Source organism: Xyrauchen texanus, chromosome 48 (assembly GCF_025860055.1).
Source record: "Xyrauchen texanus isolate HMW12.3.18 chromosome 48, RBS_HiC_50CHRs, whole genome shotgun sequence".
NCBI lineage: Eukaryota > Metazoa > Chordata > Actinopteri > Cypriniformes > Catostomidae > Xyrauchen > Xyrauchen texanus.
Window position 1 is genome coordinate 25,441,428 of NC_068323.1, and position 25,484 is coordinate 25,466,911.

General features: G+C 36.6%; 1 protein-coding gene across 1 annotated transcript in view; it reads left to right on the forward strand.

Annotated features, from left to right (window-relative positions):
- Positions 1-25,484, forward strand: part of LOC127639615 (phospholipid-transporting ATPase IF-like) — a 96,170-nt gene that overhangs the window by 66,370 nt on the left and 4,316 nt on the right. Inside the window, exons 19-29 of the mRNA XM_052121726.1 lie at positions 2,227-2,430; positions 2,637-2,790; positions 2,946-3,048; positions 4,363-4,508; positions 4,609-4,668; positions 5,275-5,402; positions 5,503-5,641; positions 8,038-8,103; positions 8,190-8,293; positions 12,673-12,838; positions 22,785-22,918. Coding sequence (XP_051977686.1) covers positions 2,227-2,430; positions 2,637-2,790; positions 2,946-3,048; positions 4,363-4,508; positions 4,609-4,668; positions 5,275-5,402; positions 5,503-5,641; positions 8,038-8,103; positions 8,190-8,293; positions 12,673-12,838; positions 22,785-22,918 — 1,404 coding nt within the window. The remainder of the gene's footprint in view (positions 1-2,226; positions 2,431-2,636; positions 2,791-2,945; positions 3,049-4,362; positions 4,509-4,608; positions 4,669-5,274; positions 5,403-5,502; positions 5,642-8,037; positions 8,104-8,189; positions 8,294-12,672; positions 12,839-22,784; positions 22,919-25,484) is intronic.

Below are 25,484 nucleotides of genomic sequence, written 5' to 3' on the forward strand. Positions count from 1 at the left end.
TTGCTTTATCATGCATTATACTTTCATTTTTGATTACATATTTATTTCAACATGAGCAATACATTGCTTTCACATAAGTAATGCATCATTATCTATGTCTATATTAGCAATACACACTTAAGTTTTGCATTCTGCTTTATATCATGCATATCTATGTTTCCCTATCCAAGTCTGCCCTCTTAAAACAACGTTTCCCAATAATGTGCCACTTCAGATTTCAAGTAAGGAATATTCGCCTCCTTGACTGACACTTTCAAATGTCCCTTTTATATATCTATCTCATCTCTATGGCCTGTTTTACAGAGTGTAGTTATGTGATCCACAAATAATTAAGGATCTATGTTCCTAACCGCAACATCCAACCAGTTAACAAATGGCCACTCCTGTTCTATTTCTCCTAAATTCACCACTTCAGTTAAGGTTCTCATTAACTCCTTCTTTTTTGCAGTTAATTTTCTCTTCTGCCCTGCGTAATCTATGTACTCTGATTCTTTCCAAAAATGATCGCTGATTCCCTTTAACTCTATCAGCGCTCTTTCCAATTCTCTCTCCCACTCTTCAGATCTGCATTGATCTCCAACTTTACAAAACTCGCTTGTCTCTGCATTTTTCTCTAGTCTTGTTCACTGTAATGGAAAACTTTTTGCCTTTTCTTTATCTTTTTCCCAATTATTCTATTTTTTGTCTTCTGAATCTCCCTTCCCTCACTCACAGAGCTGTCCGTTCAGCTGACCAGTGAGTGAGAGCAAGGCAGGGAGATATCAGAGAAGCCGGTGCCATTTTGCGTCTTTATACTTTTTCAACAATTGTTTTATTCAATTCACTGTTTCAATTCATTTTCCACTTTTGCTCTCATTTAGCATTTCCTTTGTGCACCTGATTCTCTGTATTATTCTGCCTCTGCACACAATACATCATCAACACTGCAATCATGCATTTGAATAAACACAAAAACAGCGCATTTAGTACCGTAAGCACACATGCACCAACAACATAGTTAGTCATACACATTATTCATTATCTCAAACATGCACATAGTTCAACATTTCCCCGTTTTCTACACAGTCCGGGTTCCGTCAAACACTTCAATAAATAACTAAATCTAACACCTGGAGGAATTTTACGCGAATTTCAACCACCCGAGTTAGGATTTTCACCTGTACAGGATTTTCTCTGCCACTTCTTGGCCAAACGTTGAATAAATGCACCTAACCGGGAATTTTCACACGTCGTCGCTTCTCGACTCACCTCCAGGCCTAGAGTTGCTTCTCAACTCTCTTTAGTCGCTTCTCGACTCTTTAAATATATTTTAGTCGCTTCTCGACTTTTTAAATATCTATTAGTCGCTTCTCGACTTTTTAAATAACCTTCAGTCGCTTCTCGACTTTTTAAATAACCTTCAGTCGCTTCTCGACTTCTTAAATAACACTCAGTCGCTTCTCGACTCTTTAAATAACATTCCTTAAATAATCCCACCCCAAGTTTTTGAAATCTGGAACTCGTCTCTATTTTAGCCAATTAGTTCGAATTATTCTTTGTCCGGACAGGCAAAAGTCTTAGGGAAGTCACTTACTGGGACTCGCTACCACAGATCACACAAAAACACCTTAAGCAAAGATGCTTACCTCAGTTTCTGGCGCCGGTGTTTCTGTGCGATTCGTGCAAGCCGTCCCACCAGCGACATCTGTCCCCTTGACCTCAGTGCCGGCCCCACGAGTTGGGCGCCAAAGATATGTCGTGGAATATCGCGATGAATCTCTCTAAGTTGTAAGAAAACTCTCAGAGTCTTGAGTTCCAGATGCCAAAGTTGTAGTTTATTGAACACCAACAAACATGAGACCGGCCAGCTGTCCGTTCTGACTGTCTTAGTCCAAAACCTCCTCTTCTATACAGTTTGTTATCTGGCATTACCTCATTTCTGTGCCCCTTTGTTATTTTTGTAACCAATGGATACTATTTGCCGCCATTATCTCACAGAGCCTTTTGATATCTTTTTACTGGTAGAAACTTGGCTTTAGTCTATCTTCAAGGTCCTTAGTCTCATTATTTTGTTACAGCTGGGTGCTCTTTGTGGCCTCTGCAGCATCAACACTTTTAGTAACCTCATATGCTCTCTCCTGGGTCACACAAAGGCCAGGAAACTCATATAAGTATTTTGATATATAAGAAACATACTAGAATATTGAAAAATATACTATACTGTGTTTTTGTTTTTTGTGTATCTAGGCTGCAGGATAAGGTCCAGGAGACGATTGAAGCTCTGCGATTGGCTGGGATCAAAGTGTGGGTGTTGACTGGTGACAAACATGAGACAGCGGTCAGCGTGAGTCTCTCGTGCGGTCACTTCCACCGCACTATGAACATCCTGGAGCTCATACAGCAGAAATCAGACAACGAGTGTGCCGAGCAGCTCCGCAGACTGGACCGGAGGTACATTTAATATTCTTCATGACATTCTGGCTCATTGAAGATGTTTAATCCTTCACTAGATCCTTCTTGGTTAGAAGGATTTACTGTGACTGCAAGGCCAGAAACATACTCTAGTCTACGTACACATGTATGCAAAACTCTAAGATTACAGATGCCACAAAACTTTTAAAATGAGGTGATATTCAGGATTCTCTAAAACTGTTTAGGATCAAAGAGGATCATGTGATTCAGCACGGGCTGGTGGTGGACGGGGCCAGTTTGTCACTGGCTCTTCGAGAACATGAGAAGCTCTTCATGGAGGTGTGTAAGAACTGCTCTGCTGTGCTTTGCTGCAGAATGGCTCCACTCCAGAAAGCCAAGGTGAGGTAATCTAACCCTTCTTGTGTGCGATTCTTCATGTTTCACACTAGAAGGCCAAAGTTTACACTAATATGCCCAGTCCAAGCTAAATAGCCCTCACACTGGCATGTTGTTTTCATAGTCCTTGTGTTAAAAGGCTGCTGTGTTTTTGGCAGGTGGTGAGACTGTTTAAGACATCCCCAGAGAAGCCCATTACATTAGCTATTGGGGATGGAGCCAATGATGTCAGTATGATACAAGAGGCTCATGTTGGTATCGGTAGGCAGTGTTCATTTTTACCCTTTTATTGTTTGCTTTAGTCATCATTTTTTGTCTCTTTAAATTAGTTCATTAAATTTACAATACATTTTTTCATCCTTTAAATTAACTGTCCTTTAGTCATGACATGTCAAGTTTTTTTGTAATTATTTGTAAAGTGTACAAATAATACATTTTCATAATACATATTTTTTCAATGCAGCTTTACAGTAAATAAAAAGCATACAGGAGGTAACAACCGTATCCTGAACATTGTGAAATTGTTGAAAGTGCTACTGGAATTGATTAAAGCACTCTAGAAATTTTTGAAGCATTCTCAAAATGTTTGAAGCACTGTAGAATCATTAAAAGCACTCTTGAATCATTGAAACCATTCTAGAAGAGTTTGAAACACTGTAGAATTCTTTAAAGCATTCTAGAATAATTTAAAGCCCTCTAGAAACATTTCAAGCACTCTTGGATAATTGGAAGCCCTCTAGAATCATTTGAATATCTCTAGAATAATTCAAAGCACTCTAAAATAGTTTGAAGCACTGTGTAATTATTTGAAGCATTCTAGAATAATTTAAAGCCTTCTAGGATTGTTTGATGAATTCTAGAATCATTTGAATTACTATAGAATCGTTTCAAGCACTGTAGAATCATTTAAAGCATTCTAGAATCATTTAAAGCACTCTAGAATTGTTTGAAGCACTCTAGAAATGTTTTAAATGCTTTAGAATCATTTGAAGTTCTCTACAATTGGTTGAAGCATTCTAGAATAATTTAAAGCCTTCTAGGATTGTTTGACGAATTCTAGAATCATTTGAATAACTCTAGAATCGTTTCAGGCATTGTAGAATAATTTGAAGCATTCTAGAATCATTTAAAGCGCTCTAGAATCATTTAAAGCACTCTAGAAACCTTTCAAATGCTTTAGAATCATTTGAAGTTCGCTACAATTGGTTGAAGCATTCTAGAATTTTTAAACTGCTCTAGAATCATTTGAGGGACTCTAGAATCATTATAAGTGGGGTTTTTATTTTTCTTGTCATATTTTTGTTATTAGTATTTTTAAATTAAATAGTTTTTATGGTCTCATGTAAGTTTCATCTTGGCTATCATTGATGAAATAAAAAATTGTCAAGGAATTGTTTTTGTCAGTAGTTTTGTGATGAACACTGTTGGTAGATAAAAGTAAAAACTAAATTAACTGGAAATCAAACACAGCTTTTGAGAAGTACTGAAGGAAAACTCTTTGTAATTAAAATGTTAAAGTGTCTTGTAGAGAATTGCATTCTTTGCCATCAAGCTAACAGAATTCAATTCCTGCAGGTATCATGGGAAAAGAAGGAAGACAAGCTGTAAGAAACAGCGACTATGCATTCGCAAGGTTCAAATTCCTTGCCAAATTGCTGCTCGTTCACGGCCATTTCTACTACATTAGAATAGCAACCCTTGTGCAATACTTTTTCTACAAGGTACGTTTTCCCAGTTAAGGGAGCCATCCCCTTACTGCTAGATGTAATTGTCATTGATTAATGCCATTCTTTTAATGCTCTTTGGTTTGTTTTCTTGTAGAATGTGTGCTTTATCACTCCCCAGTTTTTATACCAGTTCTTCTGTTTGTTCTCACAACAAGTAAGTGTGTCTCTCTGTTAATTACCTGTATGCATTCTGGAGTCACTTGAGTTGTTGGCATGTTGTATGTCAGTGTATATCATTCCAATTATGTTTTAGTGGTTATTGCTGAGGCAAACAACTAATGCTGTTGTTCATACATAGGGTAAGGGTTAGGGATTTAAACAAACTCCTAACCTTAAGTATTAAACTTGGGTGCATATTTTGTCCTGCACCGTTTGTGCTACTGACATGAATGACGCAGATTCCTCATATAATGTCATAATAATTACATGACCTCAGAATATCGCAGACTTAAGTGGAGTATTTTGGCTTGGGCTAGTTAGCAACCATCCAAAACACCCTATCAAACAAATAGCAAATTCTAGCTATCCTTTAGAAAAACCAAGTGGTTGGTGGTGAGTTTTGCACGGGCAAGCAACACTCTCTTTAGAAAATGTAAAAATCTAGATTGGAATGTTGTTCTTCCTCAGACTGTGAATATCAAGTTTTTCCTAATATGTTAGGCCTAATCTATGTTACAGAACTGAACACATTAACAGAAAGTAGCTTGTGAACTCTGACGGTTTCAGTGTGGATGCTTGACATGTTTTCTTGTGTTTGCAGACCCTTTATGACAGCGTGTATCTGACGCTGTATAATATCTGCTTCACTTCTCTGCCCATACTGGTGTACAGTCTGTTTGAGCAGCTCGTTCACCCACATGTGCTGCAGAGCAAACCAGCACTTTACAGGTAAAACATCACAAGAAAACTCTACGATTTTCTCACTTGAAAGATATTTGTCCTCAAAACTTAAGTTGAAAAAGTCTCTTAATGTCTAACCCTTCATCAGAGACATCAGTAAAAACTCCCTGCTGTCCTTCAAAACCTTTTTGTACTGGACGCTCCTGGGCTTCTGCCATGCCTTCATCTTCTTCTTTGGGTCCTATATCCTGATGGGAGAAGACACCACGCTGATGGGAAACGGACAGGTCGGCATCTCACTCGACTTCCTCTCTTTGGCTTTGTCTTAGCATCAGCGTTTCAATCCTGTTCTATTATTTAAACCCTGTTTCTCTGTGGCAGTACTGTTCTTTTGCTGGCATAACATTTCTTTGATATCTTTCACATGAAGCTCTTTGTATAGATCGCAGAGATGTTTCTTATCTAAATTATGTTGCTAGAAGTGCTTAAGATAATGAATGCGCATTGTTAAGACATTAATAACTAAGCCTTAGTGGCTATTGATTAACTCCAGCTTACAGACTCAACGCATCAATCCTCAAAGTAACTGCTATGTTATCTGCCACATTTGTAACATATTTTCTCTGTTCCGAAACCTAGTGAGCTGCCTTCCTAGACAGCATTTTATAGCATTATATTTGCGCTCTTGGCTTAAAAGCTGTTTCAAAAAATCGATTAAAAATCAAATTATTGGATAACAAAAAGTATCAGTAAAATTTTTGTTTTATTGAAAAATGACTTTTTTTTTTTACCCAACATTTGCTTAGATGTTTATTCTGATTGGTGTGTTGCATCTTTAACTTAGCAACATGCTTATTCTAAACTATTAAAATCAATTGTACAGTAAAGGAAGTCAAATTTTGGTCTGTTTTCACACAAAACCAACCGGATCACTTCAGAAGACAGTGATCAAACTAATGGAGTTCAATAGATTACTTTGTTGCTTGACATTCAGCGTCTCAGAGCGGTTCTCATGCATTGTGAAAGCAAAGTGTTGCAGGTTCACTGCTTCACACAATTCCAAACATCTGTACCACTGCAATTTATTATACAAATCTATAAACTTAGTACACACAGTATGCGATGACAGTGTTTCACCAGACTTGTCTTCGACTGATCTGTCAAATTCACACTGCACATAAATGTTTCCATCAAAATAAAAGCTCATGGTGAAGGTAAAGTTAGTATGACAGAATTATTTTATATAAAACAAATGTAATCAGTATTATATTACAATAATAAACTTGACTGGATCCCACATTAATTATTCAGTATTATGACAACATTCAACTAGCTTCCAAAAAGTGAGTGAAGTTGCAATTTTTGCACACACTGTTAATTCACAATTTTTTTTTTTAATTAAATATATGTCTGTATGTTCTGATTAAATGTTGTTCTCTGTAATGTTCTTATAGTAAAAAACTGGAAACATTTCTAACTATATTTTTACCTCATGCATTAAACATTTTGAATATAGAAAAATATAGAGATGTTTTGTAGCCTTATCACCCAGACCTATGTGACTAAACAAACCAGGAGAAGCTGCTATCTACCGTCTAACTAAATAATGAATATAACATTTTGATTGAAATAATGATAAATAAAAGTTAATTGAAGTTTCAGCAATTTTAACTTTTTAGTACACGTAATTTATTTAATGATGTTAAATGGTGCAATATCATATTTAGTGGCATTACTTCTGCCTATCGTCCTCCCTGCTCTCAAGATATCAGTATCGGCCATTAAAAAAACCCATTTCAGTTGATCACTATTCATTACCACATACTTTGGAAAACAGTGCCTTTAGGAATCTGTAAACTGAGGTTTTAAACTTAAACAAATTAGTGTGGACATGGGTGGAGTTGCTGCCTGTGTTTCCTTTTCAATGAAAAATTGTAGACAAAGCAAGAGAAATGTTGATTAAAACCCTAGATTTAATTAACTAATTAGCTAAAATTGTTGTCTAATATAAAAAGAAACATTTGCTTATGTCATGCTTATAAATTAGCGCATTATTGTCTTAGCATCATGCTAATTCTGAACTCTTTTAAGATCAGTTGTGTCAAGTCTCCCATTTACTTTTCTTTAAGTGTGCATTTTTTTTAATAGGATTAACCTTCAGTTAGGATGCTGCCTTAGAAGGCAGGTAGTAAGATGGCTCACTAAGTTTTGGAACAGAGCCATTGTAAGGATGTTGTCTTTTACGTCCTTGTCCATATTCTCTCTTTTTTTTCTGTCTATCTCTCTCTTTCTCCTTCCTGCTGTGCATGCTCTCAGATTTTGCGAGCTAACAGGCAACTGGTAAGAGTTGATTGGATTCCAGTAGATTCATGTGTCCTTTTATAATGACCAGCTGTCTGTGTGATTTGGTTGAGCACTCACTGCACAAGTTCCTCTAATCATTATTCTTTTGATACGCTGCCATCCTCAATTACGGGGGTGACTTACAACAAGATCTGGAGGCGCGCTCTCTTTAGCAGATAGCTTCCGACAAGCCGGAATCTCTCTTCGATATAAAGAAGTTGAGCATCATTTATGATGTGTTATATTTGGAACAAATTGAAACACTGAAGTTTGTCTGGCAGAGCCGCCCCACGCAACAAGTTAACAACACGCATGGAAAATGCTTGTTTCTTTTTTGCAGATGTTCGGAAACTGGACTTTTGGCACTTTAGTTTTCACTGTGATGGTTATTACTGTTACACTAAAGGTAATCTTACATGTTTGTATATATTGTAATTGGCTTCTTAATGAAATGTGAGCTTCATGTTAATTGTGACTGCTCTTTCCTCACAGCTGGCCTTAGAGACACAGTTCTGGTCATGGATGAATCACTTTGTTACATGGGGATCCATCGCCTTCTACTTCATCTTCTCCTTATTTTATGGTGGCATCATCTGGTACTGTATGAGTCTTTGAAAAAAACACTGCTTGTAGGGTCAGTTTGTGCTGGACAATATTAGAAATGTTGTTTATTTTTTGTATAATTTTGTTTGAAAGTTTACTTCTGAACTTTCAAGAAATCTTGTTTTCAAACCTTAAGCCCAAAGTACAAAGGCTGTCACCACAATAGACATTGGAGCACCACCATAATTAAAATCAAGGTCCTTTCCCAATACAATTCTCGCTCTTCTTCCCTCTCATTTCCTGTTTACCTCTCCACTAATTCCTGTCTAATAAAGGTGAAATTGCTAGTAAAAACAAAAGCTAAAATAAAAAGTTGTATATCTTATAAAATATTTAGAAAAAAATAACACAATCATGCGCCCTGACCAGATGTATATTATGCAATAAGGAATTTCCTACAATCGGAGTAATTCAAGCTTAAAGTTCAATCTTCATATTTTTGTGACTCGCAATAAGCAGGGGGCAGTCAGCGCAGCTCCAGCTGTACAGTCAACAAACAGCCCACTGGACAAAGCCGTGTGGAGTGGTCTGGAGTGCAATCTTTCACTCTGAGACGCTTCAAAGTGTCTGTCTGACGCATGTGTACATAGAGCAATGACAATGATGTAGACTCAATGCAAGAGCAGACCCTGTGCGAACAGCCCAAGTGAGATCACCCTAGGCGAGATCGACAAACCTTATTGCAGATTAGACTTAATCTTTGATTTTTGACGGGAATGACAACAAGTATGTGAGGTAGTAGTTTAGTGTTTTTGGACAAAACAGCATAAAAATATGTTTACAAGAACATTCAATTGACAAAAAAAAACTCCAGACATCTTGAGTTGTGGAAAATTTACATTTATGCATTTGGCAGATGCTTTTATCTAAAGCGACTCACTTATTACAGGAACAATTCACCCAGGGCAACCTGGAGTTAAGTGCCTTGTTCAAGGACACAATGGTGGTGGCTCTGGGGATCGAACCAGCAACCGTCTGATTACCAGTTATGTGCTTTAGCAGTAAAGTACACCAACACCACTCCTTTAAATCAAATGTCATCAAGAAGCTTTATACAGATTTATATTGTGTGTGCCATTGAAGAGACTGTAAGTATATCCCTCACAGCCTCGTTGTCATTCCCATTACAATCAGAAATGGTGCTAGTGTGAATAAGGTTTGTTTGAATATACTGTTTGGCTGTGGACTGTAGGTTGGTGTTTGGCTTATGTTGAATGATATCATAATAAAACAAACAATGCATTGGCTTTTAAAGCCACCTTTTGCATTGACTAATCATTACTTTGCTGCAATAATATAATATCTTCAAATTATCTGAATTATTATATTTAGTGCTGCAACAACTAACCAATAAAATCACTAATTATCAATCATGGGAATCATTGATAGTGAATTTCATTATTGATTAGTTGGATATGTGCAGTGAGCTCGGAGAAGCTCTGTCTGTGACTTCACTTTACGGTAGTGAAAGATGTGTTCGCATGATGAGCCATGTTTAAAAAATAATGGTTTCAAATTGAAGTGGGAAAAAAAATTACCCAGGTTGTCCAGCACACAAGAGCGCTTTATAAACACTTAAAATAAGTTTATCATAAGCATTCAGTATATTCTGGAGCGGTTGCTGCATCAGGTGCATTGAAAGAGTGATTGTGCCTTTTAATGCGTTTAAGTGTTGTTTCTCTCCAGCACATTACTTACATTTTACCGCTATTTTCTATGTTTTACAGTGTTTACATTTTATGAATTCAAAATCAGGCACGTATTTTCATTTTGCAAAAATGTTTGTCTTTACCTCAAACGAGTCGCTATTAAACTTCAGTGAGCAAGCGAACGTGCGCATCAGTGTCAATCAAACGGATCGCAATGGAGAAAACGTTTTGATTAAACCCGCACTTTCAGTTTCAATGTTATCAATTGTGCAGCTCTCATGGATGTCATACTGATGTCTCAGAGGTCAAAGTGTGCAGGTTTTTGAAGTATTTTAGATGGTTTCTCCTCATCATGTAAGCGGATTGAATACAATGAACACCGAGATGAGACTTCTCATCACAAGACTGATTGTACTATATTAATCTGTATATAATGCTGAATACTATGTATAGTAATACTAAGGGTCCTGATATTTGATAGTCCTAATAATGCCAAATGTAATGTCTGATTTCACCAGTATATTTATGGCAAATATCTAGGGCTGCCCCCGACCAAAGATATTCCTATTGGACTAGTAGGCGTTAATTTAAGCCATTAGTCGACTAGTCGGACGTTTATGATATTAATTTACTTTACTATATATATAAAATGACCTCAGACATCTCAGTTCAGGAGGTGCTTTGAGTTCAGTTCACTTTATTTCCACAGAGCAGTTCATTGTGAACGCAACTCTGCAGCCTACACATTTGTGATTAAAACATAAAATACATAAACATGTTTAACTCGAACCGTGATTATTATCATCATAATTATTATTTTTACATTTATAATTGTTTTTATGTATTCATTTGTGTAAGTAATTTTCCGCCTGCATGTTTAGACGATTCTTGCCTGACGGTAAATGGAAAAATGTTTACTTATATATATATATATATATATATATATATATATATATATATATATATATATTATTATTATTATTATTATTATTATTTTATCACTTTATTATTTATTTATTACCTTTTTTTTCTAACCGACCGGTAGAGAATTCACAGATGAAATAGGTTCTTTGCCAGAAAAATTTTCACAACCGTTGTAAAGCCATTTTTCAAATAGTTGAACAACACATTTTAAATGCACTTATATTTTTTCCAGTCTCATTTGAACTTTGTTAAAATAAATAAAAGAATAAGTTCAAAGTTTGAAATCAAGTTGTCTTGCTATATTGTGTAGGCTTAACCATAACCCTGCTTAATGAAAATTACCCCATAGTAGCACATAGCGTCCAACCAGCAATAATACCAGTGTTAGTCGGTTTCCTGCTGAGTTTTTTTTTTTTTTTTTTTGCGACCAACCGACCAATTAAAACGTGGTCGACCAAGACACTTCTCATCGACTAACGTTTGGCCGACTATCAGGGGGCAGCCCTACAAACATCACTTTACTGGATAAACATACACTACTATTAAAAGTATATATATATTTTAAAAAGATTAGTATAGAAACATGTATAACAATCTATTTTAAGACTTACAACATTCATTTAAAATACTTCAAATGTAAAATCGGTGGCAGTGAACAAGTATGTATCTAACAGAAGTATGTTTTTTTTTTTTTAGCTTGGCAGAATTAATGATATTTCTATTCTGGTGTCACCATTGCCCACTGATGGGCTGACTTTTAGTTCCACTCCATCCTAGATTGATCATCTTACACCTTAATGAACTTTTTACTTAAGTTTTACAGGGAAAGGAACTGTCCTGCATGGCCTATCTCCTAAAAGTAATAATATTAATATTGTTTAAGGTATTGTGGGAGTATCAAATAGTGAATTTAGTACCGTAAATCGTAAAAGTACATAAGAAATTAAATAAAGGAAATGGCATTTTGATTTTTATCTGAAAAATCAATTTATAGTAGAAATGATCAAAGATTATTTGATTAGCAAAATACTATTTTTTTTTTGGAGCCCTAATTGTATTTATGTGTAATATTTATAATTATTAGGATTATTAGCAAATTAGGATTGAACAGAAAGTGGAAAAAACTAAATCTGCATTTTAGGGGGGGGAAATGCATAGTGATGCATGTATTATAATTATATTATATTTCAACAAAACAAAATTTAGAATACATTTTTTTTTTCATGCAAATTGACTGATACTTAATTTAAAAAATTAAAGTTTAAATTAATAATTTAATGAGCTTTAGTTTGTCACATAGTGTCACTTACAGAGTTGATGGGGTGCAATTTTGCTGTAATCAGAGCCACCACCACCTGAGTGGAGCTAAAATAGGATGATAGAAACTGACATTCCTGCAGTGTTGTACTGTAATCTTCTCATCTGTAGTAAAACAGTCATTCAATGTGATAGGAGGTGAATGAATCAAAACCCTGTTGTTTTCTTTTGTCAGGCATATGAGAGAGGAAGCATCAAGAACAATGTCTTCAGGGGCTGTTTTCCCATCTAAATTTGAATTGAATTGTCTTTGATTTGCTGCTGAAAACAATTTAATGTTTGAAAATGGATCTGTTATTGTGACCGTAGGGATGCTCTCGGCAAATTCAGTCAAGCTCTAGTGCACAATATTTGACCCTGCTTGAACTCATTACTGGGAAATTTGACGGCACTATGGAAAGCTTATCCGCCTTGTTGATTTAAAGGATTACAGTCTAATTGATTTAAACTGACTGCAGTCTAATTGATTTTTCCCTTGTTAGGCCGTTTCTTCACACACAGGACATGTACTTCGTCTTCGTCCAGCTGTTGTCCAGCGGCTCGGCCTGGTTTGCCATTATCATCATTATTATCACGTGTCTGTTTCCTGATGTCATCAAGAAAGTCTTTTGCAGACACCTGCAGCCAACCAGCACTCAGAAATCTCAGGTGAGTCTCTTTTCAACCATACACACTTAGAATAGTGTCAGAATGAGATGAAGTGATTGAGAATTGTGTGTGTCATTGTGCACTTATCCAGTTAAAATCAAAGCATGTGGCTCACGTCACCACATGAGTGCTCGCCAACATCCCACTTTCACTTAAACTCACTCAGTCAGTCATATCCAGCATTAATCTTAATACGAGAGAGCTTCTGCAGTGCACACTCTGATTTTATGTGGCAGCACTCTGGATTCCTGCAGGAAATGTGCTGTATCTTGCAAGGGTGAATTCTAATACTAAATAACGTCAGGTTTTAGTGCCTTTCGGTTTTGTTTTGTTTAGTTTTCTCCCCAAAGCACTTAGACTGTGCCTCTGCTTATCTTTATTGTTAACTTCCTACAAGGACGTCTTTATGTGTGAAAAGCACTTCCTCTGTTGTTCTTTCAGCATACTGTAAGTTTAAAGTCACTTCTGCAATGAGGGCAGATCTGCTATGGTAATTCACCTTTTGAGTGAGACTAGATTCATCTCTACCTCATCTCTACCTGCTGATTTTTGCGGGCGGAAGTGGGACAAAATATTACTTACTTTTGCGGGACAGAATCTCATGGGAGCGAGTCTGAAAAATCATCTTGCACAGACCTCTACAGTGAAGCACTTAAAGTGGAAGTGAATGGGGGCCAATATGTAAATCTGATGTAACGTAAAGCTGGCTTAACACTATCTGATTTTTCCAATGATTTTCAGGTGTTAGCTTTATTAACATAATCACTGGCCAGGCAGAGAGAGACAGAGCACCCATTAGCACCTCTCAGTGGGAGGTGTTATTCACTTGACTGTCTGGACTCCAAGCTGAATTAATGCCTTGAAACAATGAAAATACACATCCGACTTGCTTGAAATTATCACTGGCTGTGGATGAGGCGGGAACACGCATCCAAAGCAGTGACCAATGAGTGCAGTTCATGAGTAAAGTGTGTTTTTGCCTGAGGACGGAAGCAATTCTTTTCTACAAAAAAAAAAATGGCGTCTGGAAAACGCTTGTGGATTATTCATTTGGAGAAGTTTATTGCTCTTTGGAGTCAGCACATATGTTTGTATGACATATATCATGACAGACCACTAAAAGAAAATAAAGTGGTCGGAGATCGCCGCCGAACTCAATGTACATGTTAAGGAGCTGTTTAAATGTACAAAAACAATTATGAGTAGCCAGGTTGTAATTAATATTTTTACTGCTGCTGCAGTGAAAAGGCACAGAACAAAGTCAAAGGCAGTCTTTAAATGTGACACCTTACCTCCGTTTTTAATTGCTAAATGTGACAGTCTCATTGAATAGGAGGGCAAGGTTAGTGAAAACAGTCACTAAATTTGACACCCCCACCCAATTCGAGTTGTTCTGAGTCTGCTAGTGTAGAGCCATCTTAAGTAGTGTTTTTCATTTTGCGTGGGTAATTTGTATCCAATCACATAGGATTTGATAGTGTAAATGCAGTCCAGCTGAAGAATAATGTTAATGCAAAGTATAAATGGGGCCTGTGTGTGTTCATATGACATGATTTTTGTGTGGTAAAATCACATGCCTTTGTTTGTGTAGTTGCATCCAATTTTACTATTTTGTTGCCAAGACGACGTGACATGACAACTTTAGAGCTCAAATAATTCACAAGTTTTAACAGAAGAATGAAAGCAAGTGCTTTTATAAATTTATAAGTCACATTTCTGTGTTTAAACCCTCCAAAAATTGACCCCATTCACTTCCATTGTAAGTGCCTCACTGCACTGTAACCTCGAGGGACTAGTTGAACTTAACTTGTTTTGACCCTGGAAGATTCCTTTAGATTACTGTAACTAATTACTTTGTAATCAGATAACACACAACACTGGAAGTTAGTAAGAGAATATTGAATGCAGAAGCAGACAAAAAAAATGTCCCTTGTGGTAACAGCGAGATTGCAACTTGGACTTGTGTTGCATTAAGAATTGCGGTCTTACACATTTCAGAACCAGTGACAAAATAAATCTAGCATAGCTAGAAGCTATAGTATGTATGTTTCAGGCCTAATATGACTGTCAGTCAGATAGAGCACAGGTACAGAATTGAGTCGGATCCACTGTGACTGTAGAAAGACTGGAGACTTTTTATTTTAGTATCTGAATACTCCTGCCATACAGTTCTGTACTGTCAGCACACGCTGCCCTGCAGATGACACCTGATAGTTTTCAAGTGCACTCTCTCTCTCTGCACCCGCTGCTTGTTTCCTGTTTCCTGTCTTTGTCATTTCTGAATGTGTGTGGTAAGTGGATTGCAGTCTTTAGAGTGTGTGTGTGTGTGTGTGTGTGTGTGTGTGTGTGTGTGTGTGTGTGTGTGTGTGTGTGTGTGTGTGTGTGTGTGTGTGTGTGTGTTAAACTGCACAAGTCTTTTTCTCCCCTTTTCTGACCCTCTGTGTGTTCTGTAGATGTACACCAACTGTGTGGCAATAGGTGATGACTTCATCGCACTGCAGCCTCTGTCCAGAGCCAAAAATCAGCTGGGCAAGATTAGGTAGAGTAGGACAGACACTTGCACACTGCATGCAGCAGGAAAAAAACTAACCTGAGGAGAGGAAGCAGAGCTAAACAAACCCCAAAGATGTGCTTTAAAGGAATAGCTCACAAAATGACTGTTCCTTTATTAGGTTAACCCTGCATGTATAACCTCCTCCCCACAAGTGCATGCTGCTGTAGATCAGATTTGAAGATGTGTGTTCCTCGTACTGCATGGGCTTGAGCTCACAGCCCCATTAATGGATGCTTTAGTGTATACAAGTGCAGTACCTTTTTAATTGTTGTTTTTCTCTGAATAATGTTTATCTGGACTGCATGTTATCAAAACACAATTCTATTTTCTGTAGGCTTTAACAGCAGAGAAAATGATATCAAGCCACAGCGAGACATCAGAATTTATTTTTTATTTTTTCTTTAATTGAATAGAAAACATAGTCTGTAAAGGAAAGTTCAGACTCCCTTAAAGTTCAGAGACATTTTTGCTGTTTCTAAAAGAGAAGCAAAACTACTGTTTTTTTTTTTTTTCCCCCTAAAGACAAACCTGCCAACTTGTGTGTGGTTGGGCCGAGGGATGGGAATCAAATGGAATTTAATGATTCTGATTCCACTTAATGATTTTGGTTCCTTAACGGTTCTGTTAGCGATTGTTTAGAAAACAGTTCTTGTTGCATTGAGTACCCTTAGAAGCCTGTTAACAAATTATGAGATCATTTCAGATTTCAAGAGAACAGTAATAACAAATTAGAAATAAATAGTATTTAAAAATTCAGAGACAAAATTTGCCCTCTTTGTTCTCACTCTAAACTCATTCTTTTGGATTTCCGGTCAAACTTTTGGATGCACTTTTTTATTTTTTAATATTACTATTTTCCACATATTAGAATAATAGTGATCAAAACTATTAAATAAAACAAAGTATTGAAATTACTCTATGCACCAGAAATGTTCAATCTAATTCATATTTGTAATGAATTTGTATTAGTCTACATAACCTTTATATCAAAAAGTTTTTAAAATCATGAGAAATTTAAATTTGGTTAAAAAAAATCTGTTAATTTCCAGTTTTATTTTAGTCAATATTATCCTTTAAATTTAGTCAATATTTCATCATGTCATATTCATTAATGTTAGTAAATGTTACTCTGAATACAGTGGTTTATATTTTAGTCAAGTAGCATATAGTTTTAGTTTAATTTGATAATGTGCAAAATGCCATAAACCTGTATCAAGCTGTAACACAACAAGCTTTAACTAAATGTTCAAATATGAAATGTATTATATAAACTACTCATATTAAAGATGAATCTGTTTAATATGTAAGATTAAACAAAATGAGAAAACGATCCTGAAAACATGAGCTCCTGAATTGATAGCATATAATGAAAACACTCAAGTATTAAATACTTTTTAGAAGTTACTCTATTATGAATATCATGAGTTTGGGAAATTGTTACGCATTGTGAGTTAAGGAAACGGTGATTCTCAACACAAGTTACGCATTTTGATTAGCGCAAAATGTAGCTATAAGTTCACCTGTTCTTTGGCTTCATTGTCTGTACAGATGTACATTAATGTGTTCATGTTGTGGATGTAATAGATTAATGTCACATTTATAGGATGTTTGAGTGAGGTAATTAGCCCGTTAGTAAAGTTAATTGTAGAAGTGTTCAGTTCAAGCGGGGAAATCCTCAATAATTATGACTGGATTATTTCAATCAATATAGATTCTAGATTTTTCGTTGTTTTAAAATAAATAAATACAGTATTAGTGCATCGTTAATATCTTGCAAAATATTTTTTCGCATCATATTTTCATCAAAAGTATGTTTCAATTAAAACCATTTGTTCTTATTCGTATTGCGTGAACATCATGAGTGTCCCTGATGTGTATGTTGCATAGTTTATTTGAGTGCTCCATCCAAATCTGTGGAATAATTGCAATTTTCTGGAACCGTTAATGGAACCGAACATCATGAAATTGAGTATTATTATTGGGTCTCTTAATTTTTTTGTACTTTTTCTCGCAGTGGACATGGGGCAGTTTCATGCTTGTTCACCTTTTACTCTGTTTTCATCCGTTTGGGAGACTGACGGAACTGTTTTGTCCTTCCAGATGGAAGCGGATAAGGTTTCAGGCAGTTCAGAATATGACCCTGCTGAAATCAGGAGCAGAGGGGAGGACAATCGGCCACTGATCGCTGCTTCTCCTCCCCCACCTCTGCTGCAGCCCCACCTTTCCCCTAGGTAGTAGTCTACCCCTATCAGTCAGTGTGTATGGTGAGACAACCATCACCCCACCACTCATCCTGTCATGTGACATTAGTTCTCCCTGTGATGTAAGCAGAAGCGAGGGCTGTTCTGTAGTGGCATGAGTCCATTTCATTAACATCCATTCCCTGGAGACTCGCAGGACTAATCTAATCTCTGCCTCAAGTGCCTTATGTATGAATGCTTTCAAAATCATCTTTTTTTCTTCATAATAGATACTTGGAATCATTGTAGCATTATGTTTGTATTAAATGTGACATCAGTATCACCAACACCAAACTCTTAATTAAGCGTAAACTAGATCCGTCATTAATTTCCATAAAAAATAAACTGTTACTGGCAGCTATGTGTGATTCACTAATGGTCATTAGTAATGCTAAACCTATGGTAGTTAACACTACTCCTGGAGCCAGCCACGGTCAATCACTTTGTTCAGAGCAAAATAATGATATCTCAGGGCTTGTAAATATAAAATATAAATTTTATTAGCCACTGGCAAGTAAAAATTCAGATTTTACTCCCCAGAGCTTGAGTTGTGTAGTGGCGATGAAGAACCTGAGCGTTTTAATGAATAACACTGGCGATTAGGTAGTCAGCCTAATCTTTTACAGCATGTTGTGTCATTTGTGTGTCCGCCCTGAAGGAAATTGACCGTATTTGGCTGCGGTGGATCCGGATCTGTCGTGATCACACTGTCTCCATCACTTTAGTTGAGCCTTGGAATTACATAGCATTTAACGACGTCAACTCATTGACTTTGGTTAAAGTTCACTCCGTCACTTCTCTCTCGTTAATGTGCGCTAGTGATGGGTGTAAGAGCTGGCTCTTGTAGGTGAACGTTATGAGCCGGCTCGCATATCAGAAGAGCCGAATCTATTTATAAAAATATAACAAAATTAAGATATGAATAATAAAAATATTTAAATGAATAGAATTAACTAATTCAAAGAATGAAAAAATAAATAAAAATAATATAGGCCTAAATGCTCAAGCGCACACATTCGTTCTGACTGTCTGCTCAGACTAACAGCCTCACCTTTTGTTCCTGTCAATCAGACACGCAGTGTCAACCAATGAACCAAAGATGCGTGAGGGAGAGCGGAGCCAACTTATGTTGTTCAGGTTGTATTCGTTTTGAATTGTTACATTTATATACCCTTTGTTTATATACATTAAAAAAGTTATACTTTTGGGGCCTGGGTAGCTAAGTGGTAAAGATGCTGACTATCACCACTGAAGTTCGCTAGTTCGAATCCCAGGGCGTGCTGAGTGACTCCAGCCAGGTCTCCTAAGCAACCGAATTGGCCCGGTTGCTAGGGAGGGTAGAAACACATGGGGTAACCTCCTCGTGGATGCTATAATGTGGTTCGTTCTCAGTGGGGCGCGTGGTGAGTTGTGCGTAGATGCCGTGAAGTCTCCACACACGCTATGTCTCCATGGCAACGTGCTCAACAAGCCACATGAAAAGATGCGAGGGTTGACAGTTTCCGACGTGGAGGCAGCTAGGATTCTTCCTCTGCCACCCGGATTGAGAAGAGTCACTAAACCACCACAAGGACTTAGAGCGCATTGGGAATTGGACATTTCAAATTGGGAGAAAAGTTATACTTTAAATGCCAATACAAACCAATGCTTTTTTAAATACATTGTATTTATATATATATATATATATATATAAGTGCACTTATTACAGGGACAATCCCCCTGGAGCAACCTGGAGTTAATTGCCTTGCTCAAGGACACAATGGTGGTAGCTGTGGGGATCGAACCAGCGACCATCTGATTAACAGTTCTGTGCTTTAGACCACTATGCCACCACCACTCCATTACACTCCATACATTGTGGTAAAGGAAGAATATGTTCTAATTACACCAATCATAGTCAAACTATCGCAGACTGTTTGAAAAAAAATATATAAAAATTAAAGTGCAGTTTGTAAATCATACTGCAACAAAAAAATTATTCAAGATTATTTCCATATTATTGGTTAATTTTAGAGCCATGAAAATGGGTAGTTTTCGTTTTTCCAATTCTGTTATTTTGTGTTTTTATTTCGGTTTACGAAAAGCTTTTTTTTTTTCTTTTACATTTAGTTGTTGTCTTGGTTTTCTTTTACTATAAAAACCTTGGTTGCATCCAAAAAAAGGTCAAAGCTCTGTTCTTAATAGGGTCATGAACAGCAAGGAAAAACAATGTTAAATGCAAATTATAAAATGCAACTGACCATATTATTGTGTATAGTTACAATACAAAAATAAATGTTTTAAAGGGATGAGAAAATGCTTCTCATATCTTTTGTAGTTAACATCAAAGGCCATGCGTTCAATCAAAATCATCTGTCACTTGGTAGAATCTGCCAAAAACCATGAACAAAAAAACACCAAGTTAATAAAAAAAATACTGCCCACTGCATAACTACATAAATGAGGTTTCAAAGGTTGATCACTTCTGCTATTGTTTATGCATTTACAAAATGATCAGTTTTTCCATTCAGCGTGCCATGTTAAAATGTTTTTTATAACAAATATTAATCCTTTCATTTTTTTCATTTTATTTTCTTACATTTTTCTTTTTTCTTTTTTTTTTTTTTTTGTGGTTTTGGAGCAGTGGCTTCTTCCTTGCTGAGCAGCCTTTCAGGTTATGTCGATATAGGACTTGTTTTACTGTGGATATATATACATATTGGATATATTTGGAAATACCAAATTTCTCCAGCATCTTCACAAATTCCTTTGCTGTTGTTCTGGGATTGATTTACACTTTTCACACCAAACTACATTCAGCTGTAGGAGACTTTGTCTCCTTCCTGAGCGGTATGATGGCTGCATGGCCCCATTGTGTTTATACTTGTGTACTATTGCTTGTACGGATGAACGTGATACTTTCAGGTGTTTGGAAATTGCTCCCAAGGATGAACCAGACTTGTGGAGGTCCACATTTTTTTTCTGAGGTCTTGGCTGATTTATTTTTATTTTCCCATGATGTCAAGCAAAGAGGCACTGAGTTTGATGGTAGGCCTTAAAATACATCCACAGGTACACCTCCAGTTGACTCCAGTTAGCCTAACAGAAGCTAATTGCCTAAAGGCTTGACATAATTTTCTGGAATTTTCCAAGCTGCTTAAAGGAACAGTTAACTTGGTGTATGTAAACTTCTGACCCACTGGAATTGTGATATAGTCAATTAAAAGTGAATTTGTCTGTAAACAATTGTTGAAAAAATTACTTGTGTCATGCACAAATTAGATGTCCTAAACAACTTGCAAAAACTATAGTTTGCTAATATGAAATCTGTGGAGTGGTTATTAAAAGACTTAAGTGTATGTAAACTTCTGACTTCAAATGTATATATTTTTTGTATTCTAAAAAATGTTAGTACTGTGTTGGGTCACCACTTGATGTCCACTGTAAAGTCTTGGTTCTGAAGCAAAACCAGTTTGTTTTCATCACTGTTGATGAACCACAGAACTGCTCCATAGTTTGTTTGCAATCAGATGAGGTGGTCTTGGACATATTTTCATTTGTGTGTATCTGAATGCGATTGCCGTGTTCGTTTACTGATGCCTAAACGAACCAAACCAAGGGAGAAAATGCAAGTGTGCAAACATCTTTATCTCCTCATTTATGAATAATTCAACAAGCTTACACATTTTTCTCATGACTGGATAATTTTGCAAGTCTTGCTGAAATGGGTCTGAAGGGATTGAATGTTGTTATTGATAGTTTGCATAATGTGTAGTCAGGATGACCGAGAGGGATCAAACAATCAACTTCCTCAAGGTCAACAGTTCTGGCTGCATCCTCACGTTTTCCAACTCAAATAGTTTTTGGCCATCGCAGTGTTGTCTGATTTGAATTAAGTCTTTTAGAGCAGTCAGGATTGTAACTGAACTTGCAGATCTGTAGAGTAGTCTTCAGTAATTAAGTATCGAGTTAAGATTTTGTTATTATTTTGTATTTTTTCAAGGCCAAGGATGTCTGTGGGTTTTGAAGAGACGACACCATTTATTAATCTTATCATATTTTTTTTTTTTTCATTCATTTCAGACTTCTCTCATTGTTTAAATGTGAAACCACGCACTGCATGTCTAAAGTTTTGAAGTTTAGTATGCAAAGCTGTGCCTCCTGTTATTGGGATGACCAGATGTCACATTTTTTCCCTGGTACAGTCATGTACAGTATTTGAGACCTTTTCTCACATACTGCATCATGGCTAATTTAAACATGTTAAACAGGTCATGGCTAATTTAAACACTGTACAAATAGGATAAAAATTGGTGTCCCATATTTTTTTTTTAAGGCAATAGTCACAAATCGCTTGTATCCAATAACTAACATCAAAATAGTGTCCTATTTTTTATATTATTTGTTGAACTGCCATTGTTCATTGTAGAACAAAATATTTGGGTGATTCTAATGAAACCTGTCAAGTAATGGCATGGACATATTTAACACCCAAATCAATACAAAATAAATGTAAAATTATATTTTGCATAAGAAATTAAGCTTATTTTTTTGGACCAAAAAGATTTGTCCAAATAGGTTTCATGTTCTATATGCAATATAACATTTATTAATTTCCATTATTTCATATTTTACATAAATTAGTTGCATGCCAATCTTATTTGTCAACCCGTTCTCATGTTATTGGAAGAAAAACAATCAAAAACATAATTTTCTTTAATTTATCGGAAATATAAGTTCAGAAATTAAACTGTTCTCCGACATGTCAAACTTTTGGTAACTATTGAAAAATTAAATAGAAAATAAAAATGGTCATAAAATATTTAGTTTGACCACCCGATGTGGATAAACAACATTATCTTACGGTCAAACACTTGCACAATGACTTTATCAAGCCCTGTTTTCTAGCTTTTTCCTGGAAAGTGCCATGTATTGTGATGTTCTAAGTTTTGTGACAAGTTTAAAATAAGTTGGGACATACCGTATGAAAAGCATCTCCAATGTGACTCTCCTGGGAAAAATGAAGATGTCTGATCACCATGTCCCTTATCAAATGATCTTCAAGTGGTGATATGTTTTAATGTTGGGAATTGTTTAGTTTCATAATTTTAATCTTTTATTTTCTGGCTCCCCATCCCTCTCAACCTTTTTTTTTTTTTTCTTTTTTCTCCAGTTTATTGAGGCCTACCAGGGCATCGGATGTTTGGACTCCATGTGCTGTTTCTCAGAGGGACAAAATGCCTGCTCACGGCTGGGCCGGCTGGTGGAGCGAATGATTGGCCGCTGTGACCCAGCTCGGGCCACCAGGTGCGACCTCTCTCTGTCTAGTCTCTGCTGCAAGCACATCTCCTATAAGCTTGAGCACGATGAGCCAGCAGCCCTGGATTGAGGGCTGCCACCACACTCAAAGCATTCCCTATTAGCAAGAAAGAAACGGGTGCATTAATTTGCCTTTAGCATGTAATCTTTGTTACATTTAAAGTGAGCTTCACCGTCTAGGAGGGTCTAGGTATGTACGTTAGGGTTGTGGGGTATAACGCTACAAGAAAAGTACCTCTCTAGCAAAACGTTTAAATTAAATGATACCAATATTTTGCACATTTCGGTATCTAACAGCAATGTGCTGCTATTCAGCGCAGTTCAGGCAGTGTGAAGTGAAAGCAACGTTAGCGTTCAGGGTAAATGTGATGAAGGATTTGAGAATAAAAATAAATGCATTGAATGCCAAATTTAATAATTGATAATCATTGCTTTAATAGCATACAGTGGTTCCTGACCACCGTATTTTTCCAGTTAACTTTTACCATAGGCATTTCATAAAATCCTTCATAAAAGCTGTTATCTTAATTCACCTCTGGTGAGCTGGTTGGTTAAGATTAATAGCAAAGTAATTAAGAGTTTTGAAAATCGCTCTGCAAAAGCTCTTTTAGCATCCTTTGTTGGATGTGATTCTTGGATTGGTAGATTGTTACTCTTCAGGATCATGGGTAGTGTAGATCTTCAGCAGAAATTCTACTATTACATTTGTTTTGAATGAAGTTGAAATAATCCAAACTGATGGCTTTAACAGAAGCATATACCATCGATGAACAAGCTCAGAGCTTGAGTATGGGATTTTAATTCTGCATTATTGTTTTAGTGATATGCATATCTGTCACAAATATGTCACATACATGGAAACGTAGAAAATTGTTGCCAAAAAGTTACATTAAGTCTGCCTTACCAGATTGCTGTGTTCGTCTTTCATCGTCTTCAACTTATTTCGAGGTTACACCGATTTGTGTCTTTTCTATGTGGCAGAAACACTTTCTGCTGAAAATTCACTGTAAATCTTGTGCCTCCAAGGCAATCACTTCCATAATCCCTGAAGCCATTTTACCATCAGTGTTTTCAGACATCACACACTGTTATTAGCCAGGCAAACAGTTATAATGGCAATTTATGCAAGTATATGCTCGTGGAATGTCGGAGTATATGATTCGACCTTTGGAACATCTTGTCATTACTTGTTCTGAGACGTTGCATCCCTGTTCAGTGTTATAATCCGCATTTTAGTCTTTGCCTTGCGTGTGTAGCTCTCAGTGGAGGGTGTTTGTGATGGCATGCAACTGTAATGCACTTCTAAGCCTCAGCTTTCCATGTAATCGTTTTGACTGACTGTATCCACACTTTGGGAAGCGAGGTACTTCTGAAGCTACGCCACAACAAAATACAAGATTCCTTTTCCAGTTTAACTGCTAGAACACTGCCATCAAAGCGCAGGGTACTAGAGAAGACCTCTGCTCTGGCTGGCCAATGGTAGCCACAGTCAACAGCTACTGCTGCTGTGATTGGCTCATTCATCACAAAGCAATCACGTGACCACATCATGATTAGTTTAGTGGCTTGTTGCATTCATCAAATGATCTGTACTGCTTGTATTCCATCTCAAACCAGTGGTTCTCAACTGGAGGATCGTGAGCATGTCAATGGTTGTGCGTCCAATCAAACTCCATATTTTGCTGCTAAATCGTCTGTCACTTGATAGAAACTAGCCAAATTAGGTAGATGCCAACATGGGTGGATCACAATGTATGACTAGTCGTCCATCAACTGACTAGTTGCTTAGTGAGATTGACTAGCTTATCTAGATATTTTCTGTATTATTTCTTTTTTGTTTTGATATTTCAATGTGCTTTAGTAAGTGTGCTGAAGGTATTCTTAGCTATTAGACACTTTACACAGTTAAACTCTCCTGCAAAACTTTTAATACTTTCTCTGGAGTCATATAAATTCAGGCTGACATCTTTGGCCGCTGCAGGTTGCACTGTTTTGAGCATCCCGCTATGGGTGTTACGTTTTCAACACCATGTGTTAAGTTTTTTAAAAAACGCATCTCAAGACCCACGCATGCTCTACCATTCTGTTGCACTCTTGTCTAGCTGTTTTTGACCGCAAGATTAAGACCGTCTTAGGTAAACATCCCCTAACAAAAGCATCTGATCTAAACATTTTGTTTACTTTTTGTTATAAGATAAACAATTCTGGCAACGTGCTTGATGCCCACAGTAAAATGTGGGTCCTGAAGCATTACCCTTTGAGAACCACTGCTTTAGACATTGAGAGTGTCTAATATGAAGTCCGTAAGCCACCTCGGTGTATACATTTAACCTCACATATCCTGTAAGTGCAAATACATATTCTAATTAAGACTCTATACCTCTTTACAAGATCTTAAAACGGTTGTCTTCATCTGCAAGATACAATAATGGTGCATTTGTTGATTTGCCCTGTCCTAATCATTTCCTCCATGTGATCCAAAGATAATCGCATTACTGTAGCTATCGATGTATTTTTTTTAATCTTACATGGTATTGATCTATTATAATATGGC